This window comes from Cibotium barometz, chromosome 22 (assembly GCF_041138505.1).
Source record: "Cibotium barometz isolate CiBa-2024 chromosome 22, ASM4113850v1, whole genome shotgun sequence".
Taxonomy (NCBI): Eukaryota; Viridiplantae; Streptophyta; class Polypodiopsida; order Cyatheales; family Cibotiaceae; genus Cibotium; species Cibotium barometz.
The window spans coordinates 43,938,088-43,959,599 of record NC_141067.1 but is presented as its reverse complement, the minus strand read 5'-3'; the positions used below and the strand labels follow the sequence as shown (position 1 = coordinate 43,959,599).

The 21,512-nt window shown below is 45.3% G+C and overlaps 1 protein-coding gene across 4 annotated transcripts in view; it reads left to right on the top strand.

Annotated features, from left to right (window-relative positions):
* The first annotated feature begins 280 nt into the window (after positions 1–280).
* The window catches only part of LOC147626639 (RNA polymerase II C-terminal domain phosphatase-like 4), a 49,422-nt gene continuing 28,190 nt past the window's right edge, over positions 281–21,512 (top strand). For 3 of the 4 annotated variants that reach the window (XM_086816704.1, XM_086816707.1, XM_086816705.1), the window contains exons 1-5: positions 281–743; positions 1,117–1,220; positions 1,299–1,429; positions 1,564–1,786; positions 2,082–2,404. In XM_086816704.1, the coding sequence (XP_086672830.1) occupies positions 601–743; positions 1,117–1,220; positions 1,299–1,429; positions 1,564–1,786; positions 2,082–2,404 (924 nt within the window). In that variant the 5' untranslated portion in view covers positions 281–600. The remainder of the gene's footprint in view (positions 744–1,116; positions 1,221–1,298; positions 1,430–1,563; positions 1,787–2,081; positions 2,405–21,512) is intronic. The other variant, XM_086816706.1, reaches the window with a different exon arrangement.

Sequence of the window (21,512 nt, the reverse complement as noted above, 5' to 3'; positions counted from 1 at the left end):
CAACATATGACGACTTGCAATTTCTTGTTCTCTTCCTATACCGTCTCGCGAGGTGGTGTTTCAAATTTGCTTTTTGCTTAAATAATTATTTTAAACCTTAGGCATGTGTTGCAAACCTAATTAGCCAGGGCACAGGGCAGTGCTAATTAATACAAAACGAAATTTAGAGTTGATTTAAATTTTAAAATAGATTATAACATTTACATAGCAACACAAAACAAATTTTTTTGATCGTGAGTTAGTGCAAAGGATAAAGGCGTTCCTGGAGAGTCCCGAGGTCATGGGTTCAAGCCCTCACTCTCCAAGCGGGTAGCACGCATGGGTGTGTGTTGTGTTGTACTTTCTAATTCCAGCCAATTCAAAAAAAAAAAGAAAAGAAATTTTGGGTAGTATGGGGATGCTTCTTTGACAACAGACAAGGGCCTTTTGTGCAGTGGTCTTGGTTTCTTATGTTGGAAGAAAACACGCAGGGTAGCTATGGATTAAGCTTCCTCAAAGCTGCTTACCAAGCCTTTGATTGTGGTGCATGGAGTTGGACAGAGCCAATGGGCCTAAGCTACCCATTGCTTTCACTTCGTAGACAGAACACCACTTGCAGCCATGAGCTTGCCATCCTCTCCCACGGGCAGCGAAGATTTTGCTGCCTTTCTTGATTCAGAGCTGCAGTCCGCCTCTTCTGATGCAAAGTCCCAGTCGGACGACGGCGTGAGAGCAGAGGACAGTGATCAAGAGTGCTCGCCACGGTATGAACTCTGTGTGTGTGTGTGTGTCTCTCCCCCTGTGTGTGTGGGGGAGGTGGAAGGGGGGCTGCTTTTCTTTGCCTTTTTTGTGAACAACACAACATGCTTTTTTTTAAACCGTAGAGGTAGGGCCATGCTTTTTCTTTTTTCTACCTTTCTTTACCTTCTGCTCCCCCCCCGTCTTCCCCCCTTCTTTCTCTGTTATGGAGAAAGCAGATGAACAGCAGAGGGTAAGGACTTCCCTCAACATGCTTTTTGCTTGCTTTCTTCTTAGCAATGCTTTTTGTCAAGTCTGCTTTGCATGCCCAATGGAGGTAGATACATGCTTTTCTTCCTAACAATGGAGGCAATGTGATATCTTGTCCCTTTTTTACAGAAAAGGGAAAAAAAGAAAACAGTCAGACAACGAGTCAGACGATTCGTCGAGGCCTGCACCTGCAATAAGTCTTTCCATCGATGTTCAAGCGGCTGAACTTGATGGTACAGTATTTTTCTTGGAGCTTTATTGTTTTGAGCTTTGGATGGCAAATTTTTTGCCTTTTCCTTTTTTTTGTGTAGGTTCTGGGAAGAGAAAGGCTTGTCCACCCCATCCTGGGTTCATGTGGGGTGTATGTATACGTTGTGGCTTACACAAGCCTCCCAATGAGCCCAATGATGAACGGGGTGTAGCACTTCGGTATATTCATGAGGTTAGATTACTATAATAAATCATCCCCATTCCTCCTATGCTTTTGAGTGCAATGTGGTGAAAATCTTCGGTTCCTGTGTGGTTGTGGTGTCAATTTGTGCAGTCTGAGTTTTATTTCTACATGATATTTTTCAGGGTTTGGAGGTGTCTCGTACAGAGGCAGATCGGATCAGGAGCAATGAGCTTGAGAGAGTTCTTTCAAAGAAGAAACTTTATTTAGTGCTTGATCTTGACCATACTCTGCTCAATTCTGCTAGATTTGCTGAAGTGACATTTGATGAGGAGGCGTATCTTTCTTCTGTCTACTGCGCAACTAGAGATGTCTCACACAATGGGCCTGCTGATCCAACTACAGGTAGTTTGTGAAAATACTTATCTGAATGACCCATCGTACAGCTGCTGTTACCTGGGCCTTTGGCCTTGCGGGGCGGGGGGGGGGGGGGGGGGGGGTTGTGTGTGTGTGTGTGTGTGTGCAGCCTATCTTGGCCTGTGTAGTGTGTAGATGAAACTGGCATACTGGTTATGGACCGTACTTCTATATAATGGATGATACACGTGTCGCTTGAGGCAATCTTAAGTGGGATGGTTTTTCTTATAATTGAAGATAACATTGACTCTTAGAGGCACTGGTCTGTTGTTGTTCTGTGTCGCAGAAACTGCATCATGCAAGAGTGAGGAGCAAAGTAAAAGTAAGGGATCTGGTCTACATAACTTGGGGAATCTGCAGATGTGGACCAAGCTTCGTCCTTTTGTCTATCAATTTCTGGAGGCAGCAAGTATGATGTTTGAGATGTATCTTTATACCATGGGTGAGCGCATCTATGCACAAGCTATGGCACATCTACTTGATCCAATGGGGCGCTTTTTCGGAAGTCGGGTAATATCACAAAGTGATAGCACATGCCGCACTGCAAAGGATCTTGATATAATGCTAGGAGCGGAGTCGGCAGTAATCATTCTTGATGACACTGAAGGGGTGAGCTTATTAAGAACTTCGCTTTTTCATTTATAGTTTTTTTATGAAAAAAGGTTGCAATGATGGTTGAAAATATGGCAACATGTGTACCCATTGAAAGACATACATGCATATGCTATCTAGAGTCTAGTAGCTACCTTCTGGAGCAATGAATCAGATAATGAAAAAGTGGAGAATCTGGCCTTAGGTAAGTGTTTGCCATGGGCCCCTAGGCAAAAACAATTAGAATGGTTGGTCAGATTCTCTCACATTTATGGCACCATTAATAGCACTTGGGCTCCACCATTCCTCCTCTATATGATGATGTTCTCCTTGAGAGAGGAGTACTTGGGTTTTTCGGAGTTAGTCCGGAGTCTAGTCAAGTGTCCTTAGTGGTGTGAACACCCTCTTATTTAGGGTCAAAAGATAAGGCCTTGGTGCCTATAAAAGCATTGTATATGGTGGAAGTATTATCATAATTCAATCATTGTGTTGGTGTGCAATCTCTTGCTTGAGTAGTACATCTCTCTATTGTGATGCCATTAATCTTGATTTTTGGTCATTCTACACACAAGGAGAGGACAACACTCAAGCATACATAAGCACACAAATGCCACCCCATGCACGCAAGAATATAGCATGTCTTTGGACCATAGTCACAAGGAACGGGGGACGGTAACGGGGGACGGGGACGGGGACGGGACGGGGGACGGCCATAAGTAGGGAACGGGGACGGGGGAGGGAACGGCACTCAAAAAATACTTTTTTTTAAAAAGTTTTTCCACCCTCAGGTAACTACGCAGGCACCGGCTAACTCTACTTTGTGAGTCCCCCCTATATGAGGAGAAGGCATTTATGAGTAGCACGGGTCACCTGATAAGTCCCGGTTTAAACACCGGATGGTGGCCGATTGTGGCCAGATAGCATGAGACGATTCTAGAGAAGGTTGGCACACTGCCAACCAGGCTACATGCATATGCGGTGAGTTATTATACACCTACTGCATATGGGCTGTAAATTTTGAGTCCGTTGCGGCGCGCAGTTTCACACCAGCCTACTTGGGGGAAGGTGCGGAGGGGGGCGTGAGCCCCTCTCTGCAGGGGGTCCGGGGGGGAGATGACTCCCCCCCCGGCCCGAAGGGCCGTTTACGCTAAACTCCATGTTTGTAGCCTTGTAGCCTTGTTCTATATCTATTCTGGGGTTCCTTATATTCCGGTCAACCCAACAGAATATGGGGATAAATATCCCTTATATAGAGTTCTATATATAGATATTAGATAGGCAAGAGAGAGGGAAGGGCAAGTGAGAGAGAGAGAGAGGCAAGGGCCAAGCCTCAAGGGCCAAGGCCCAAGGCCCAAGGCTCAAACTTAAGCCTCAAGGGCAAGAGAGAGAGAGAGGGCCAAACAAGCCTCAAAGAGCCAACAGCTAAAAAAGGCTAGAAATGGGAAGCGCAACGGCCAAAAATGGCAGACATCTCTCTGCCGTCCCCTCACAGGTCCGTCCCTCACCGGCGTCCCCCGTCCCTGTGCCGTCCCCGTCGCCGTCCCTTGTGAGAAACGTGCCATGGGGGACGTCCGTCCGTCCCCGTCCGTCCCCGTTGCTGGTCCGTCCCGAATCGGCGTCCCCGCGTTCCAAGCTGCCGTCCCCTCCGTCCCCTGTGACTATGCTTTGGACAAGATCACACAAGCTTGAGATTGAAAGAGGAGCATGGCAGAAGGTGCCAAGGCAAGAAAGAATCTGCAAATTTTGTGACATGAAGGCCATGGAGACAGAAGAACATAAGGTCATGGTTTGTCCTCGATATACACATATTCAAGGCGGTTTCAGCAAACTCCTTGAAGGCCACACACAACTGCCACAAGTATTGCTTAAGGCCACACCCACTGTTTTGGGGGCATTCATCACTTGACTCTTCAAACATAGAGAGGAGCTTGAGTCACATTATGCCACACACTAGCTTGCTAGTTTTACCCTTCATAGTAACAGAAGGAGACCTTTTTTTTTTTTTGTCTTGTACTAGTTTGTTGGTCCCATGGGTCATATTTGGCCCCCAGTGGACGATAATACAATCTTCTTCTTCTTCTTCTCTCTCTCTCTCTCTTTCTCTCTCTCTCTCTCTCTCTCTACACATATTCGAGGCGGTTTCAACAAACTCCTTGAAGGCCACACACAGTTGCCACAGGTATTGCTTATAGCCACACCCACTGTTTTGGGGGCATTCATCACTCGACTCTTCAAACATAGAGAGGAGCTTGAGTCACATTATGCCACACACTAGGTTGCTAGTTTTACCGTTCATAGTAACAGAAGGAGACTTTTTTTTTGGGGGGTCTTGTACTGGTTTGTTGGTCCCATGGGTCATATTTGGCTCCCAATGGACGATAATACAATCTTCTTCTTCTTCTCTCTCTCTCTCTCATGGATGTATCTGATTAGTCCTATAGGTCAGATGTGGCCTCTAAAGGACGTTAATATAGTTTTCTTTTTCTTTTTCTTTCTTTCTTCTTTCTCTCAGGATACCCCACGTGAGGAGAGGACATGCATAGAGGATGAGGCCCATTATATGAGGCCCATTATATGTTTAGTTGCCCGGCTTACTACGAGATACGGGGAGATTCCACTGCCTCTTTCGAGAGGGATTCAGACCACTCACATGGGTGATACAATTTGAGGATCAGAGGTGCTTGGGCATGTACTTGATGGAGCTCAGGCGACATAGGGATGCAGTTCTATATGCGGAAGGCAGCCGAAACCAGATTGATACGTGGCTATGTAGCCTTGAGCTCACTCGAGAGGCAGCGCTCACAGATACAGTTTCATGAGCCGAGGATGAAGCTGTGGCTATTTGACACACTAGTCACACTTGCACTATTGTATGGAGCTCCCATCTGGTCCCAGTTTGTACCACAGGAGGAGACGGAGGGGGGAGCCAGCTGAGACAGATATGGGTGGAAGTCAATGGAGAGGCCCCTAGTGATGAGGATCTCGTACATGATTAGGAGTATACCTTCAGTGCCACATGAGATTGTGCGAGTGGAGATGGGGTCTGCATCAATCGTGACAGAGGCTCTATTATAGACAATGACGTATTGGAACAAATTATGGGAGCTCCCACCAGATAGATACCCCTGGCTCACCCTAGAGTCCTCTAGACAGCTTGCACTAGACAGAGACACGTAGTGTTGGTATGCACAGGTGAGCACTTGGTTCAGTGCATATGGGGGAACTCCCCTCGTTTTAGTACAGCATAGAGGCCGCCTCCTCTGCTCTCAGCCACACAGAGCTGAATAGGGTCATCAGGAAGGACTTTGTGAGACTGGGGACTCAGAGGACTTGGCGTTCACCTGTTTAGCCCTTGGGGATGTAGATGGCTTTCTACAGAGATCATTTTCTTCGCTTGATAGAGGATCATACGCCCGTGCTACATGGACACACATGTCATTTGAGGTGCAATATGCGATTGGACAGATCCACCCCTCATCCCATCGGTTGAGAGTGGAGACGGCTAGATATGGGCTAGGCGCAGTTGCACCAGAGGACAGGATATGCTGTCATACAGAGGTTGAGTTAGAGGCCCACTGTATATGCTGATGCGCGGTATACTATGAGATCAAGGGGAGGTTCCCCTGCCTCTTCCAAGAGGGATTTGGATCACTTTCTAGGATCATGGATTTCCAAGACTAGAGATGCCTAGGGCTCTTCCTTCTGGAGCTCCATAGACACAGGGGGTCCTTATTGCGGCCCAGACCAGCTGCATTGGCCCGAGGACTAGCACAGAGAGCTCTCACCGACTTCTTCTAGACTAGAGCTGCGAGAGCAGATCCACCCACTACAGTTGACCTCCAAGTTGATGTAGGAGCCCGGCCGACACTAGACAGAGTAAGCGAGCTATGCAAAGACCGACGCCCCCACCCATACTTGCGTCACCGCATGAGGATCACAGCCATCATTTCCCACCACCATCTTCCGCTGGCTTAGCTTTACTACATTGGGTACCATGATGTAGTAGCTTATGGGAGATATTTTAGGTGATGTGAGAGCTTGATGCTCTTTGTATTGGGACCAGTCTCGGCATTTCAGCTCTTGTTCCTTTTTATTTTAGTACCCATGATGATGTATTCCATGGACATGATGTAATATTTTGGTCTCACGAGTCGTAGGTCATTTCAGCCTTTTGTAGACATTAATATAAGTCTCTCTCTCTCTCTCTCTCTCTCTCTCTCTCTCTCTCTCTCTTCCATCTCCACCTCCATGTCTCTCTGTGATCCTAGCACCATGGAATCCAAGATGGTATCAGAGCTTTGGTTTACTTTCAAAGCTAAAGCTTTTGCGTTTGATGTGGAGATCCGTCATTGTGGCATTTTTGTGGAGTGTTACATTATCGCCAATATGCAATGCCTCTTTTCATCGTGCAATCGCCCCTCTACTGATCATCCAGCAGAAGCTGCGTGTTCTGCTCACTTCCTCCCCGACCAAGGGGGGCAAGCATGTTCTTGATGGCCTCCGGTGACCTTCCCCGCTCAATGACCTTGCCTCTCCTCTTGCGTTTTTGCCTCTCCTCCACGAACTTCCCATTTGAACCAGTGCAGCCTCGTTTTACACAGTGCTCCTCCACACTATGGAGGCATACATAAGCAACGTGGCAGTGGAGTAGTTTATTGGGGTGAACTTCCCTACGAGGCAGACCAAGACCTGACTCCTCTTGATGTGGGAAGGAGTACGACACATCGTCAAGGGAACATATAAGAACCCGCAACAGGTCCTTAGAAAATCTTGATATGGGAAGACAAGAATGATAAAGAAATAGCCTTGATTGCTTTGGGACTTGCCGACAACCTCGTCCATCACGTGGACTTCGTCAAAACAGCTCAAGAGTAATGGGAGAAATTGGAGAACTTATTTGGCAACAAGACCAAGAACTCAAAGGTATTTCTTAAGCAAAAGTTCTTTTCTTCGAGGATGAATGAAAATCCAAGTTTAGCTGAACATCTGAGCAATCTGGGCTCCCTCATTCAACAACTTGCTGCCATCAAAGCAAGTTGTTGGAGAACTTATTCGGCAACAAGATCAACAACTCAAAGGTATTTCTTAATCAAAAGTTCTTTTCTTTGAGGATGAATGAAAATCCAAGTTTAGGTGAACATCTGAGCTACCGGGGCTCCCTCATTCAACAACTTGCTGCCATCAAAGCACTAATCGATGAAGATGATATGAAAGCTGTCCCATTCACCTCCATAGAAGAGGTTTCAAAGTATAAAAATATTATCTTGGTACTATGGACATCGCGAGAGCTAGCTATTTTTATTGATGAAGACTGGTGTCTTAAAGAGCAAGGTGAAGCATCGGTTGAGCTAGAGAAGGTCTTCTCTCCAAGATTAAAGGCAAGCAAGAAAGAAGACCATCAAGTGCACTTATTGCAAAAGGCTTGGACATACAAAAGAAAAGTTTTTCAAAAAGATGGCCAAAGAGCAATCAAAGGATCATGCAAATCTGGTGCAAGAAATAGAAAATGAAGAAGACGCTGAAGCATCTGCAACAACATCAGACAAGGCCCTCACTTTCATAACGAATCTCTCTTAAGGAGGACGATTATAATTGGGCTTTCTAGTCCCCTTTCTATAAAAGGCTCCTCTCCATTATTCCCTTTTTTTCCTTGCTTTAGGCGAGGGGGGGTTTGTTTTGGTATGCCGATGTAGGCTTTCTCTGTCCCGCAGGCAGGACTTCACCTCTGAGTTGCACTGAGCCATGCTTTACGAACCTTCGGGCCATGTTCATGAGCCACGGAGCCAATTGCGGGGTCCATATTTAGTCTTTGCTTGTGTTGGAGTACGGGACTATTGAAGGTTATGCAACCATCACTACAAAGGGGTTTTCTTGGGTATTTCAAAGTTAGTCTGGAGTCTAGGCAAGTGTCCTTGGTGGTGCGAATACTGTAACTACACGAGCTAGGTGTGAATTGCCACAAGAATATCATGCCTGGTAAACACGCCTAGGCACACTGGGGGAGTCGGGTCTTGGATAGGAGCCAGCCAGTCCTGAGGAATAGCTGAGTCGATGTCAAAGCCGAGCTTGTCTCTACCCCGGATCCCTGTCAAGCCTCTCTCCCTGCACCTCTGGGGGCAACTGCCTGTGTGCAATCCAATCTCCAAGGGACCTAGCAGGTCCTATGCTCAACGTGCCCCATGATACATGAGGTCGGGCCCCCAACATGTGGCCACTGGGTAAACGGATCAGGGAGTTCCAGACCAACGGGTGCCGAAGCTGCTCCTCTGAGGCTACCGAAACTATTTGCCTAAGGGCCGGCTTGAGGTGATCCCAAGCTCAAAGTAAATTGGCTGAAAATTTGTCCTCAAAAGCTAGGCTAAAACCGCGGGTCCGCATCTCTATGAAAATCCATCTGGTACATAGTCACAGGAAATGGCCGTTTCAGTCCCTAGAAACGCGTTTCTCCATTTCAGGACCTCATCCATTTCTATGACCGTTTCTCGTTTCTCGAGTGATATTGTCATTGGAAACGGCCGTTTCCACCCCTAAAAACTTGTTTCCCCGTTTCCATTCTTCGAAACGTTTCCAACTTGGTTGTGAGAGAGGTTGAGTAAAGTCCTGAAACCCCACGAATCCACTCCACGGGGAACCCCATCCGGCTCATCTCCAAAAAGCTCCAATCCACCCTATCATAAGCCTTCTCAATGTCTAGGAGTAGCACTACGAGGTCTGGTTGCCGCATCCTGGCCGAAGTAGTTGCCTCCTTGAAGGTGAAGATGTTGTCCAGAATGCTCTGATCTTGAGCAAAACGTGCCTGAGTGTCATGGATCAAGTCAGGGAGGAAAGGCGAAGGTCTCCAGCTGATGGCCTTGGCCACGATTTCATAGACGGTCCCTAGAAGGGCGATGGGTCTCCACTGCTAGATCCAATCTGTCACCACCCTCCTTAGGAATCAAGTGTATCAAACCCTTTGAAAGTCTCTCTGGCATGGCTCCAGTGATCATATTCTCATTGAAGGCTGCTCGAAGGCCGCCTTCCATGAGATCCCAAAGTAAGAAAGAAATTGGGAGCCCGTCCGCCCATAGGAATTTTCCCCTAGGAAGAGCAGTCAATGTCTCTGCTAGCTCCTCTACAGTGAAGGGAGTTAATAAGAAGTGTAAAGCTTTTATAGCTTTATTAACATGATTAAGACTTAATTAATAAACATAAGACAAATGCTGCAAGAAAGATTGAGTTGTTTGCATTGAGACAGGGGCCTTTCTTAAATAGAGGCCGAAAGGGTACAAGTGAAGAGACACATCCCTGGGAAGGGGTGTGGCTCTTGAGTCAACGGTTATGTCCTTTGGACTTAGGGGTGTGTCTTTTAATGAATAGACATGTCCTTTGATAGTGACCCATGTGTAAGGGTGTGACCCTTCATCACAGGTGTCCTTTCAGTTAATAAGGGATTAAGGAGTAATTAAGGAGAGATTAAGAGAGTTAGTCACAATCGTGACATTCTCTCCCACTTAAAATAAGGAGTAATTAAGGAGGGATTAAGGAGTAATTAAGGAGAGATTAAGAGAGTTAGTCACAATCGTGACATTCTCTCCTACTTAAAATAAGACTCCGGCTAAGAAGAGATAGTTGTCTTTGAAAGAATTCCCGAAGAAGTTCTGGATATTCTTGTAAGTCTTCATCACTTTGCCAAGTAGAGTCGGAATCATCAAGATCTCTCCATTTAACCAAAAATTTTGTAGTGAGTTTATGTCGTGTTTCTTTCTGTCTGACATCAAGAATTATCTCTGGAATTAAGCGTATGTGTTCATCTTCGATTTCTGGAACATAATCCAAATGATCTAAAACTGGAAAATCACCGCCCACAAACTTCTTGAGCCAAGAAATGTGGAAAGTTGGATGAATTCTACCCCAAGAAGGTGGTAACTCCAACTTATAACTGAGAGATGAGTTCTTCTTAATAATACGAAAGGGTCCATAATATCTTGGGCGAAGCTTTGGGAAAACTGATTTCACTGTCTTGTATCGATGAGGGGCAATACATAATAATACCAAGTCTCCTTCTTGAAATTCAATGTGACGACGACGCTTATTAGCTGTGCGTTGATATTGCTCTTGGACGCTGATCATCTTATCCTTAATCTGTAATAGAATATCTTCCATTTCCTGAATGAGGTGGTCTGCTAAAGCCACTTTATGTCGAAGAACAAAGTTGGCAGGAATAAGGGGAGTATGGCCATAAGCTGCTTGAAAAGGTGTCATTCCAATAGCTGAATGATAAGAATTATTATAAGCAAATTCCACCAAAGGTAAATATTCTTCCCATGAAGCTAATCGAGACTGAACATAATGTTGCAGCATTTCTTCCAGAATATGATTAACTCATTCCGTTTGTCCATCTGTCTGAGGATGATAAGCAGAGCTAAAGAGTAAATTTGTACCAAGAGACTTCAATATCGAAGTCCAAAAATGTCCTATAAACTTTGGATCTCGATCCGAAACTATAGATTTTGGCAATCCATGAAGTTTGAAGATATATTGTATAAACAATACTGCAATATCTGAAGCCTGAGCTGCTTTCTTGCACGGGATGAATGTGCCATTTTAGAAAATCTATCAACCACCACAAGAATCTGTGTATTGCCTTTAGAAGAACGTGGCAATGAAGTGATAAAATCCAAACTAATACTTTCCCAGCGTTCATTGGGAACTGGAAGTGGTTGAAGAAGACTAGCTGGAACTTGTCTGCTAGCTTTCATACGTTGGCATGAGAGACACGCTGTAACAAACTTAATAACATCTTGCTTCATTTGAGGCCAATAGTATGTAGCTGTCAAAAGACGATAAGTCTTGTTGATGCCTGGGTGTGCAGCATAAGTGACCTCGTGATGTTCTTTCACCAATACTCTTCGAACATGAGTATCATGAGGTACACAAATACGGTCCTGATAATATAATAAACCATCCACTATTGTATATGCTTCATAAATCTTTAAGTCGGAAGGAGTTGCATTCTGAGAATTGAGAATTCGAAATGCATTTCCAAAATCATGATCTTTTGAATAACGGTCCTTGAAACTTTGAGGTATATCCATTTCAACTGTAGAAATAGCCAAGACCGAAGCTGACGGCATACGACTGAGGGCATCCGCAACCACATTGGTAAGACCAGGAACATACTCAATTATCATATGAAAATTGGCTAAGAATTCGACCCACGTGCTTGCCTAGCATTCATAACTGGCTGCGTGAAGATATATTTCAAAGAATGATGATCTGTTTTTACCACTGAATCCGCACCAAGGAGATAATGTTTCCATGCACGATAGGCATGAACAATAGCTAAAAATTCCTTGTCATATACCGGGTATCTTCCTTGAATTGCAGAGTGCTTATGACTGTCAAACGCAATAGCACGTCCTTGTTGCATTAAGACGGCACCAGTGGCAATATCGGAATCATCCGTGTAAACATCAAAGGGGAGAGTAGGGTCTGGAATAGCCATGACAGGAGTTGTTGTCAAAGCTGTCTTTAAATTTGCAAAAGCTTGTGTTGCGGCTTCAGTCCATTGGAATGCAGGAGCGGACTTTAAAAGTTCGGTGAGAGGAGTAGCTATTTCGAAACATCGATGAACCTTTGTGTGATAGAAGTTGGCAAGTCCCAGAAAAGAACGAACATCATGGATGTTTGTGGGAGTTGGCCAATTGACAATAACCTGTATTTTCTTTGGATCCACGGAAATACCGTATGCTGAAACAACATGTCCAAGGTATTCCAAGGATGTCTTGAAGAATTCACTTTTGCCTGGATTAATATAAAGAGCATTGTCTCGAAGCACCTGGAAAACGATCTTAAGATGTGCCTTGTGGTCTTCCATATTACGACTGAACACCAGGATGTCGTCAAGATAAATAATGACGAACTTGTCCAAAAAAGGACGAAAAAGATCATTCATCAGACTCATAAATGTTGCAGGGGCATTGGTTAACCCGAATGGCATGACCAGGTACTCGTAATGACCATATTTTTGCGAAAAGCTGTCTTATATTCATTACCTTCGCGAATGCGAATTTGATGATATCCAGACTTAAGATCAATTTTGGAGAAGACCTTTGCATGGAGCAATTGATCAAACAATTCATCAATGCGTGGAAGAGGATACTTATTCTTGATAGTTAACTTATTAAGGGCACGATAGTCAATGCAAAGACGCATAGACTTATCCTTCTTTTTCACCAAAAGCACTGGAGCTCCAAAAGGGCTTTTACTTGGTCGAATATGTCCTTTCTCCAAAAGTTCAGTAAGTTGTCGCCGTATCTCCTGAGATTCCGTAAAAGAAACTCGATATGGAGCACGAGTAGGTGGAGCACTGCCAGGAAGAATATCAATAGCATGGTCAACCGGTCGACGAGGTGGGAGAACCGCAGGAAGCTCCTGAGGAAAAAGATCCAAGTATGGAGCAAAGAAAGGTTGCCTGAGATACATCACCTTTGTATCTATGTCCTCGGGAGGGTTGTTGGCTGAATAGACCATTAAAAGTGCTGAGGAACAACCACTCTTGCGGACCCACCGTTTCACTTGAAGAGCTGAAAGGGTTGGTGTAGAAGGTTAGTCTCTGATTCCTTCGAGAGCCACAAGCATACCATTTTGAGCAAATTGTATAGAATGGTTCCGGAAACTAATCAGGGGATCATATTGATACAACCATTCTTGACCAAGGATCATATCATAATGTGCTAAATTCATGACTTGGAAATCCAATTTGTCACGATAGTGTTGAATTCGAAAGGAGAGGTGTTTGGCAATGGTGTTACACGAGGATGTGGAACCATCGGCAAGCTCTACTTCATAAACAACAGTACTTGGAGAAGTCCGAATCTTCAATCTCGGAGTCAAGGTGGTTCCCACAAAATTATGAGAACACCCACTGTCAATGAGCACCTGAATAGGGTGACTGGAAATAGAACCTTGAAGAACTGAGGTCCATTACAAATTGTGCACAATCCTGTCTTTTGTTGATCCCGTCCAGAAGGAACAGTAGAAGGACGAGGATTGCGAGATTGGTCACGTCTTTGGTCCCGTCCACGATCCGAACTGCGTGGTCGGAAGGAGTGGGAACGTCGGAACCGAAAAGAGGACGATCCTTCTGATCGGCGAGGGTGTGGAGAATTATTCCATTGGGGATTAGGCCGGGAGGTAGAAGAGCCAAATGACTCTCTGCGGCTATCTCGGCTCATACGAGATCCATTGGCTTTCTGAAAGTCATTAGCTCGACCGGAAGAGGCCATATTTCGAGAATTAATGTCTGCAACGCGCTCGGCATATCGTATGGCATCGGCAAGATCGACAGGGTTATATTTCTGAACATCGGCACGCAGTGTGGGGTTAAGCCCTTCAACGAAGGCATGAAGTTCGTCCGCTGGGGACAAAGAATCAATCTCCAGTATCAAGTTGGTGAACTGGGAGATATAAGAGGCCAAAGAACCAGTTTGGTCCAAATGGCGTAAGCGAGTACGGGCTTGGAAATCCGCATTGGCAGGTATGAGCTGCTTACGGAGGACCCGCTTGAATTTTTCCCACGTTGTAACTGTTTTTCCAGCAGGCTGTCGTTGTTGCCACCATAATAAAGCAGTGTCTTTGAGGAGGGATACCGCAAAAATCACCTTTTTGGAGTCAGAAAGGGTCATGGTTTCAAAGTATAACTGCAGTTTGTAGAGCCATTGGTCTAAGATGCGCTTATTGTGCTGACCACCATAAGAGTCAGGGGGTTTAATTTCCAATTTCTTTGTTTTACTGGCTTGTAAAAGACGATAAAGAGTTTTAAGGTCGTCGCCTTCTACCTCGGAAGGAATGACGTCTTCGTCTGCTGGTACTATTGCTGAAACATCTGCTGCTGGTACGGAACTTGTGTAGGAGTGGCGATCCGTGTGGAGCTGTTTGATCTGAGAGGCCAAGGATGCCATAGACTCCTGGAGTTGCTGCTGGAGGAGAGGCTACGTACTGGTGAAGCGGCTATAGACCATCCAGTATAGTAGGGGCGATCCTCTAGGACTGGGCTCGCATGAGAGTCTGCTACTGGAGAAGAAGGTACAGGGGTAGGGGCAGCTACTAGTGTCAAGGGTGTATACTCCGGTGTAGAGGGGCGCACCGTGAATGAAGATGGATGAATGTCCTCAGAATAAGTGCAATATTCATGAAAAATGATGCTACACTCGGGGAGGATAGCGCCCAGATAAGGATGACGCCTGAGTATAAAACAAAAATGATCCAGATCCTGTGCAGAAGTACGAACACGGATCACCCACACGTCGAATTCTTGGAGGTGAGAAGTCGGTGTGGCTATCTGAATGCGGTAATGAGTGGGCTGGAAAAAGGGGGGCACACTCACTGGAACAGGGGCTGAGACTGGTGGAGAAACACGGGTAGGAGAGGGCACTATGGACTGAGAGGGTGTATCCTGTAAATAACTGAAGTCATAGGTTTCCTCTGCCATAAGCCGTCGAAGAAGAGGGTAGTGTGTGTCCACGTGATCGGAGAGGTGCTTTTGATCCCTTAAAAGGGGTATTGGCCCCGGAGGAGTGGAGAGCCCGCAAAAGAATGAAATGGCGGGTTGCTGATATGTTAATACTCCACATTATGTGAAATGTGTATACTCAAGAAAATGGAAAAATCACACCTGAAGGAGGTTGCCATAATAAATAGTATTGCTGGAGAAGAAGCACCAAGGTAGTAGCCGTCAAGCCACGGAAAACACCAACTACATGTGGCTGGTCCAACCACCAACATAGACCGGAGGAGCCTAGTAATGAAGAAGGCTGCTTTCGAGGAAGGGAGGCGGCAGCAAGCTGGCGCGCAGGAGACCAAGATAGGCGACGGCGAGCGCATAGCTGAAAACGGCCGCAAGGGTGGCGCGGATTCGTAGGAGCCCGTAAGGTAAGTTTAAGTTTTTTTTAAAAAAATAGTGTTTGTACACGTGGCATTAAGGCCCAATAGTCGTGTGTTGGGTTTTAATAAAATCAGCAAGTCGACGTGCGTTTGATCAACGGGCAGCCGACCTGGAGGAAACGCCATGAAGAAGAGATGCGCCCATTCAAAGGAGGGGTGCTTGTTCATGAAAGGGTGCCGGCTGAAGGGTAACCCTCCTGGTTGAAGGCTTTTTTTTTTTTTGTCTCCTCTATGCAAGAGTGTCTTGCATATGGCTGGCCCGAACTTAATCAGCAAAAATTGGGAGTTGGGGGCTGAATTTGATGGGGCATTCTCTCTTGCTCTTCCATTCAACACTTGCTACACCCAATTTTAGGGTTTGGGCGGGCTGATTTTAGGGTTAGGGTTAGGACTGATTTTAGGGTTAGGGTTAGGGTTTGGGCATAACACAGGGCGGAAAAAAGTTTACTCTGATACCACTGTAAAGCTTTTATAGCTTTATTAACATGATTAAGACTTAATTAATAAACATAAGACAAATGTTGCAAGAAAGATTGAGTTGTTTGCATTGAGACAGGGGCCTTTCTTAAATAGAGGCCGAAAGGATACAAGTGAAGAGACACATCCCTGGGAAGGGGTGTGGCTCTTGAGTCAACGGTTATGTCCTTTGGACTTAGGGGTGTGTCTTGAGTTGATGTAGATGGGTTGATCATCTCCCAAAGTAAGATCTTGAACTGGGCTCTCCTCTGAGTAAGAAGTCCCATTCCCTGTGTGGCCCATATCAGAGTTTGGAGAATCAACTTTTGGTGAGAAAAATTGGTCCTCCGGGAGTGCGGGTAGACGATGTCGGAATGCACAGTGGAAAATGAGACAACTGCTGTGAGAAAGAAAACACAGAAGTATAGAGAGAGAAAAGCTGTATAAACTCTGCTATATACAACAAGATCTGGTACAAAATACAAGTGGGGGGCAAGGGTGGTATTTATACCACCCTATGTGTAACTCGTGGGTGCCCGGGGGAGTAGGGCCCTTGACACACTTGTTGATACCATCAATGCATATTAAAACATTTAAACATGGCCAAAGCCTTAACACATATCCATCATCACTTTGCATAAAACATAAAAGTTGGACAAAACATCCACAAATGCTGAAAAATGGAGCTTGCACGTGTGACATTGCATAGAGGCTGGAATGGGCCGATCCCCCCCTTGGAGTATTTTATTACCCAAGGAGAATAATATCATGTACAACAGGTTCAGCTCTCCATTCAGCCGGTATTGTAACATGCAGGGGATGTATTCGTAATGGAGGATCCTGTCACACAAATGCTCACACCGTCTTGAGTTTCACGAGTTTAGTAATCCACTTTAAGACTTCAAACTTTAAGAGATTGAGAGAGAGAGAGATGGAAACTGCACACCGTATGGGGTCCCGAATTACCCATTGAAGGGCCCCCTATCCCATTACCGGAATAGTATTTGCTTTATTACTTTAAAGAGACTGACGGTGGACTGACGATAAGCCAAAGGCAAAATCTCTGAAGACCAAGAGTTGGGCTGCATTGAAGGGCCCCCTATCTCATTACCGGAATAGTATTTGCTTTATTACTTTGAAGAGACTGATGGTGGACCGACGATAAGTCAAACGCAAGATCTCTGAAGACCAAGAGTCCGGCTGAATTGTACACGACTGTAAAAGCATCAATGATGTCCAATCTCGAGCCTATGCACTCTTCCCAATGGAATGAGGGAAGGCTGCAAATCTGAGGCTCAGATGGGGGCTGTTTGGGACTGTTCTAGGCTATGTATGAATGCTGAGTTTTACCTTCACCAATTGGCTGTTCTATTCTGGAACCATAATTTCTACTTCATCCACAATGTCTGGTTCCGCTTCGTCTTTGACCTCTGAAGGGGGTGGACTTGCATATGGCTTTGACCAACTGACATGAAATACATCGTGCATAGTCCAACTCGGAGGTAGCTTCAAAACATCTTGAACTAAAGGCAAATACGATTCCCACTTACCTTGCTGATCGTGGACATAACACTTCAGCACATCAAAGGCCAACTGGTTGTATATCTCTGTCTGGCCGTCTGTCTGTGGGTGGAATGCACTGGAAAAATTCAACTTAGTACCAAAATTATCAAACAGTGCCCTCCAAAAATGACTGGTAAACTGGGCATCTCGGTCTGATACTATGGTCCTAGGAATCCCGCCAATCGGGTACCAATGCCGAATGAACAACTGGGCAACATCCTCGGCGGTCACATTGGCCCTGCAAGGAATAAGCATAACAAATTTGCTAAACCTATCAACAATAGTTAAGCACTGCGTATTACGCTTTCTCGGGTTGGGAGGCAGATTCGTGATAAAGTCCATGGAAATGTCTTGGAAGGGACCCTCAGGAATTGGCAAGGGCTGTAACAACCCTATCTTCTTTCCACGAGGAGCTTTCACCTTTTGACAAATGTCAGAGCGTTGTACATATGTAAACACATCACGCCTCATCTTTGGCCAATAGTATTGCCGTTCTAATTTCTCCAGAGTCGAATTCATGCCCCTATGACCACCTGTAATGGCGTCATGGGCATCATGGAGAAGAGCTTCCCTGAATGACTTCATGACACATAGTCGGCCTTTGTAGAAAAGCCAACCATCGCGTATCAGAAAATGGCATGGTCCTGTGGCATCCAATGCTTGTTCCCACTGAGTACCGAATTCCTTGGAATCCGCGTACGTGTGCTTCATGTCCTCTAGTCCTGTACCAACAAGGTCAAGTCGTGGTCTGAATCGTAGACACTTGTCCCTTCCTGCTCAAAGCGTCGGCCATTGGATTGGCCTTTCCTGGAAGGTACTCAATCATTCCACCGAATTGCTGGAATATTTGACTCGAGCGGTGTTGTCGATCACTCCACTGTGCACTTGGCATTGTTTGAATTCAGCGTAATGCCTGATGGTGAGTGCGAACCTCGAAGTCACGGCTATACAGGAAATGTTTCCAATGTTTCAAGGCCTGTATCACTGCTAGGAGTTCACGATCATAGACTGAATAGTTCTTCTAGGCGGTCAGTAACTTACGAGACATGTAAGCTACTGGATGACCATTCTGTTGCAATACACCTCCAATGGCGATGTTACTCGCATCGGTGATCACTTGAAATGGGTCGTCCCACAAGGCAAGTGCTAAACAAGGTGCTTCTGATAAAGCCACCTTGAGGTTCTGGAATGCCTCCAACGCTCGTGGAGTCATTCGGATCTTTTGCCTTCTTGTTTTCACTCCCTTTAGCAGATCGGTGAGATCTGCCGAGAGGTCAGAAAACTTGTCGATGTGGGTGGAATATGCCTGGCATATACCCACAAATGATCTGATGTCATAGGTTGTCTGAGGTACTTTCCAGTTGACAATCTCGGCCACTTTAGCCGGATCAAGTCGAATGCCTTCAGCACTAATTATATATCCCAAGTAATGCATCTGGAACAGATAAAATTTGGACTTCTTTTCATTGACGTAGAGCTCGTTGCTTTCCAGCAACTTAAGGACTTTCTCCACATCAATGTCATGCTGCTCAACCGTAGCTGAAAATATGAGTATGTCGTCCAGAAATATGAACACACATTTTCCAATCAAATCCCGAAAAACACGCATCATCATGCGGTTAAATGTAGCTGGGGCGTTTCGTCAAGCCAAATGGCATGACCACAAATTCATAGTGGGCCCGTTCTGTACGGAAGGTTGTCTTGGGGATGCCCCCCTCCACAATCCGCACCTGGTGGTACCCACTCTTTAAATCCAGTTTTGAGAACACCTTTGCTTCATTCAGCCTCTCGAGAATATAGTCAATTCGAGACATCGGGAATCTTGAGCACTTCTAATAGATTCCTTCGCAACTTGTAACATTTCTTACATATCTTGCAAAAAATTACGCGTTACATCATGCTGAAGTCCTGAGAATCCTACTGTAACAGGTGATCTCGGTTGAAAACCATACATAAGCATGAAAGGACTAAAACCTGTACTCGTATGCTTAGTCTTGTTATATGCAAATTCTAACATAGGAAGATAATCCTCCCATGAACTCTGTCGTTTGGATACATATGCTCGAAGCATATCCTCCAAAATTTGATTCACTCTTTCAGTATGGCCATCAGATTGAGGATGATCTGAGGAACTCAAATTCAAAGTTGTTTCCAACTTCTCAAAAACAAGTTTCCAAAAATGACTCGTAAACCTATCACTGACTATGTTCTGCGGTAACCCGTACAGTCTAAACAATTGCTCGATAAACTGCCGTGCTAATTGCGTAGCTGTAATAGTCTTTCGGGTCGGTCAAAATCTAGCCATTTTTGTCAAGCGATCTACCACAACCCAAATTGAATCGTGGCCTTGATGTGTTCTTGGCAATCTGGTAATAAAATCCGCAGGTAGGCGTACCTCATAGGTATGATCGCTGGGTGTCGTATCAAGACTCAATTTCTGCAGAAGTTTATAGTTAACAAAATTGTGTGAGCTGCCAGGGTCTAGAAGAATGTGGATTCTATGGCCATTCACTTCTCCATAAACTCGGAGAAGATCATGCAAGCCAAAAACTTTAGAGTTGAACAAACAATCAGAACATGAACTAGGGCGAGAAAGTACAGTAACTGACGTACCTGTCAAAGACAACTGGTTAGCTGTCTTTGGCTTGGGTCCTGTGTTGGTCTTTGCATCCTTTTGCTTCGGGCACTCGTTACGCATGTGTCCTTTTTCTTCGCAGAAGAAACAACGTCCCTCCTCCTTGAGCTTCAAAGCTTTAAGGAGTCGTTTCTTCTTCGCTGGTGTCGAACTTGAATTCTTCGAAGGTTGGTCCGGAGACTTTCCTTCAATCGTGTTAGTCATTGGTGCGGAGAACTTTCTTTTATATGCTTGTTCCCCTGCTTGGTAACGGGTTTAGACTTGGAAGAGACCATTGTATCATCATAGATACGAGCTGAATGAATGGCCTCGTCCAAAGTTTTGCATTTGTTATTTTTAACCTGTAAACGGTATGAGTCCAGTAAACCAGCTACGAAGAACCCCAAAAGAGTAGTGGGATCCATCTTTGTAGCTTTCATCTGCAAACCTTAACTTCTGGAGGTAGACCTCATAAGTGAGGTGTTGCGAGGTCATGGTCAAAGCTGTAAACCGGGCAACAACATCATAATCATCCTCTTTCTTGAGGAATTCCTTCTTGAAGACGTCTTCGAATTGTGCCCAAGTCGTTGGCTTAGGGTTGAGTTCCTTCCACCAAAGCAAAGCTTTGCCTGAGAGGAAACCTGCTGCTAACTGGATCGCTTTTCCATCATCATATGGATGAAACTGAAAATGAACTTGCCACTTATGTAGCCAAGTGTCCATGATCTCCTTGGTACGCTGCTTTTGCTCGCCCCCGAACTGTTCCGGAGTAATGTTGGGGCCTAAAGCAGAGGCCAAGGTATCCATACCTGAAAGAGTAGATAGGGTAGTGGTCAAAAGAGAGATGGAGTTCAGCAAAGCTTGCATCTGCGCGGCGATTTGTGCTTGACGTATTTGTGCTTCGAGAGCTACTTTGAAATCTTGGAAATCAGATTTGGACACTTAATCGTCAAAAAGATCGGCATCGGTATCTTCCGTTAGCCGGCAAGCCTTCGCGATCGACAAGGGGCTTCAACTCGAATTCTTGGGTTGACATCGTGAAGAGGGCAAGTGGAGAGAAAATTCGATCTCGCACATGAAAAGTGCGGGAGAACTTGAGAGCTTGAGAGCTTGAAAACTTGAGAGATGTGTGACAAGAAGCCCACTTAAGGGGTTTATATAATCTTCCCCAAAAGCAAGTTGAGCTTTTTCTTTTGTGTAAAATATATATATATATATATATTCTGTTTTCTTTTAAAAAAACACCTTTAAACTTTAGGGGGAGTCTTTAAACTAAAAAAAAAAAAAGTTTAATCTAAAAAAAAACGAAAGCAGCCCCAAATCGGCGTTCGATTGCTTTTATTTTGTTTTTTTTTCTCCCCTCCTGGATTTAGCGCCGTCGGCCTACATGCTGCCGTCATCTGCTTGGCTGCCATCGCATGTTCTGCTGCTGGGTGTGCACGGCCACTTGCGCCAGCCTGCCTGCGTAGGAGTGGCCCCTGTGTAGGCCTGGGCGCCTGCCTACGCCAGCTTATACGCCTGCGCCTGCAGTACACGACCAGTAGCATACCCGACTGCGCATACAACGAC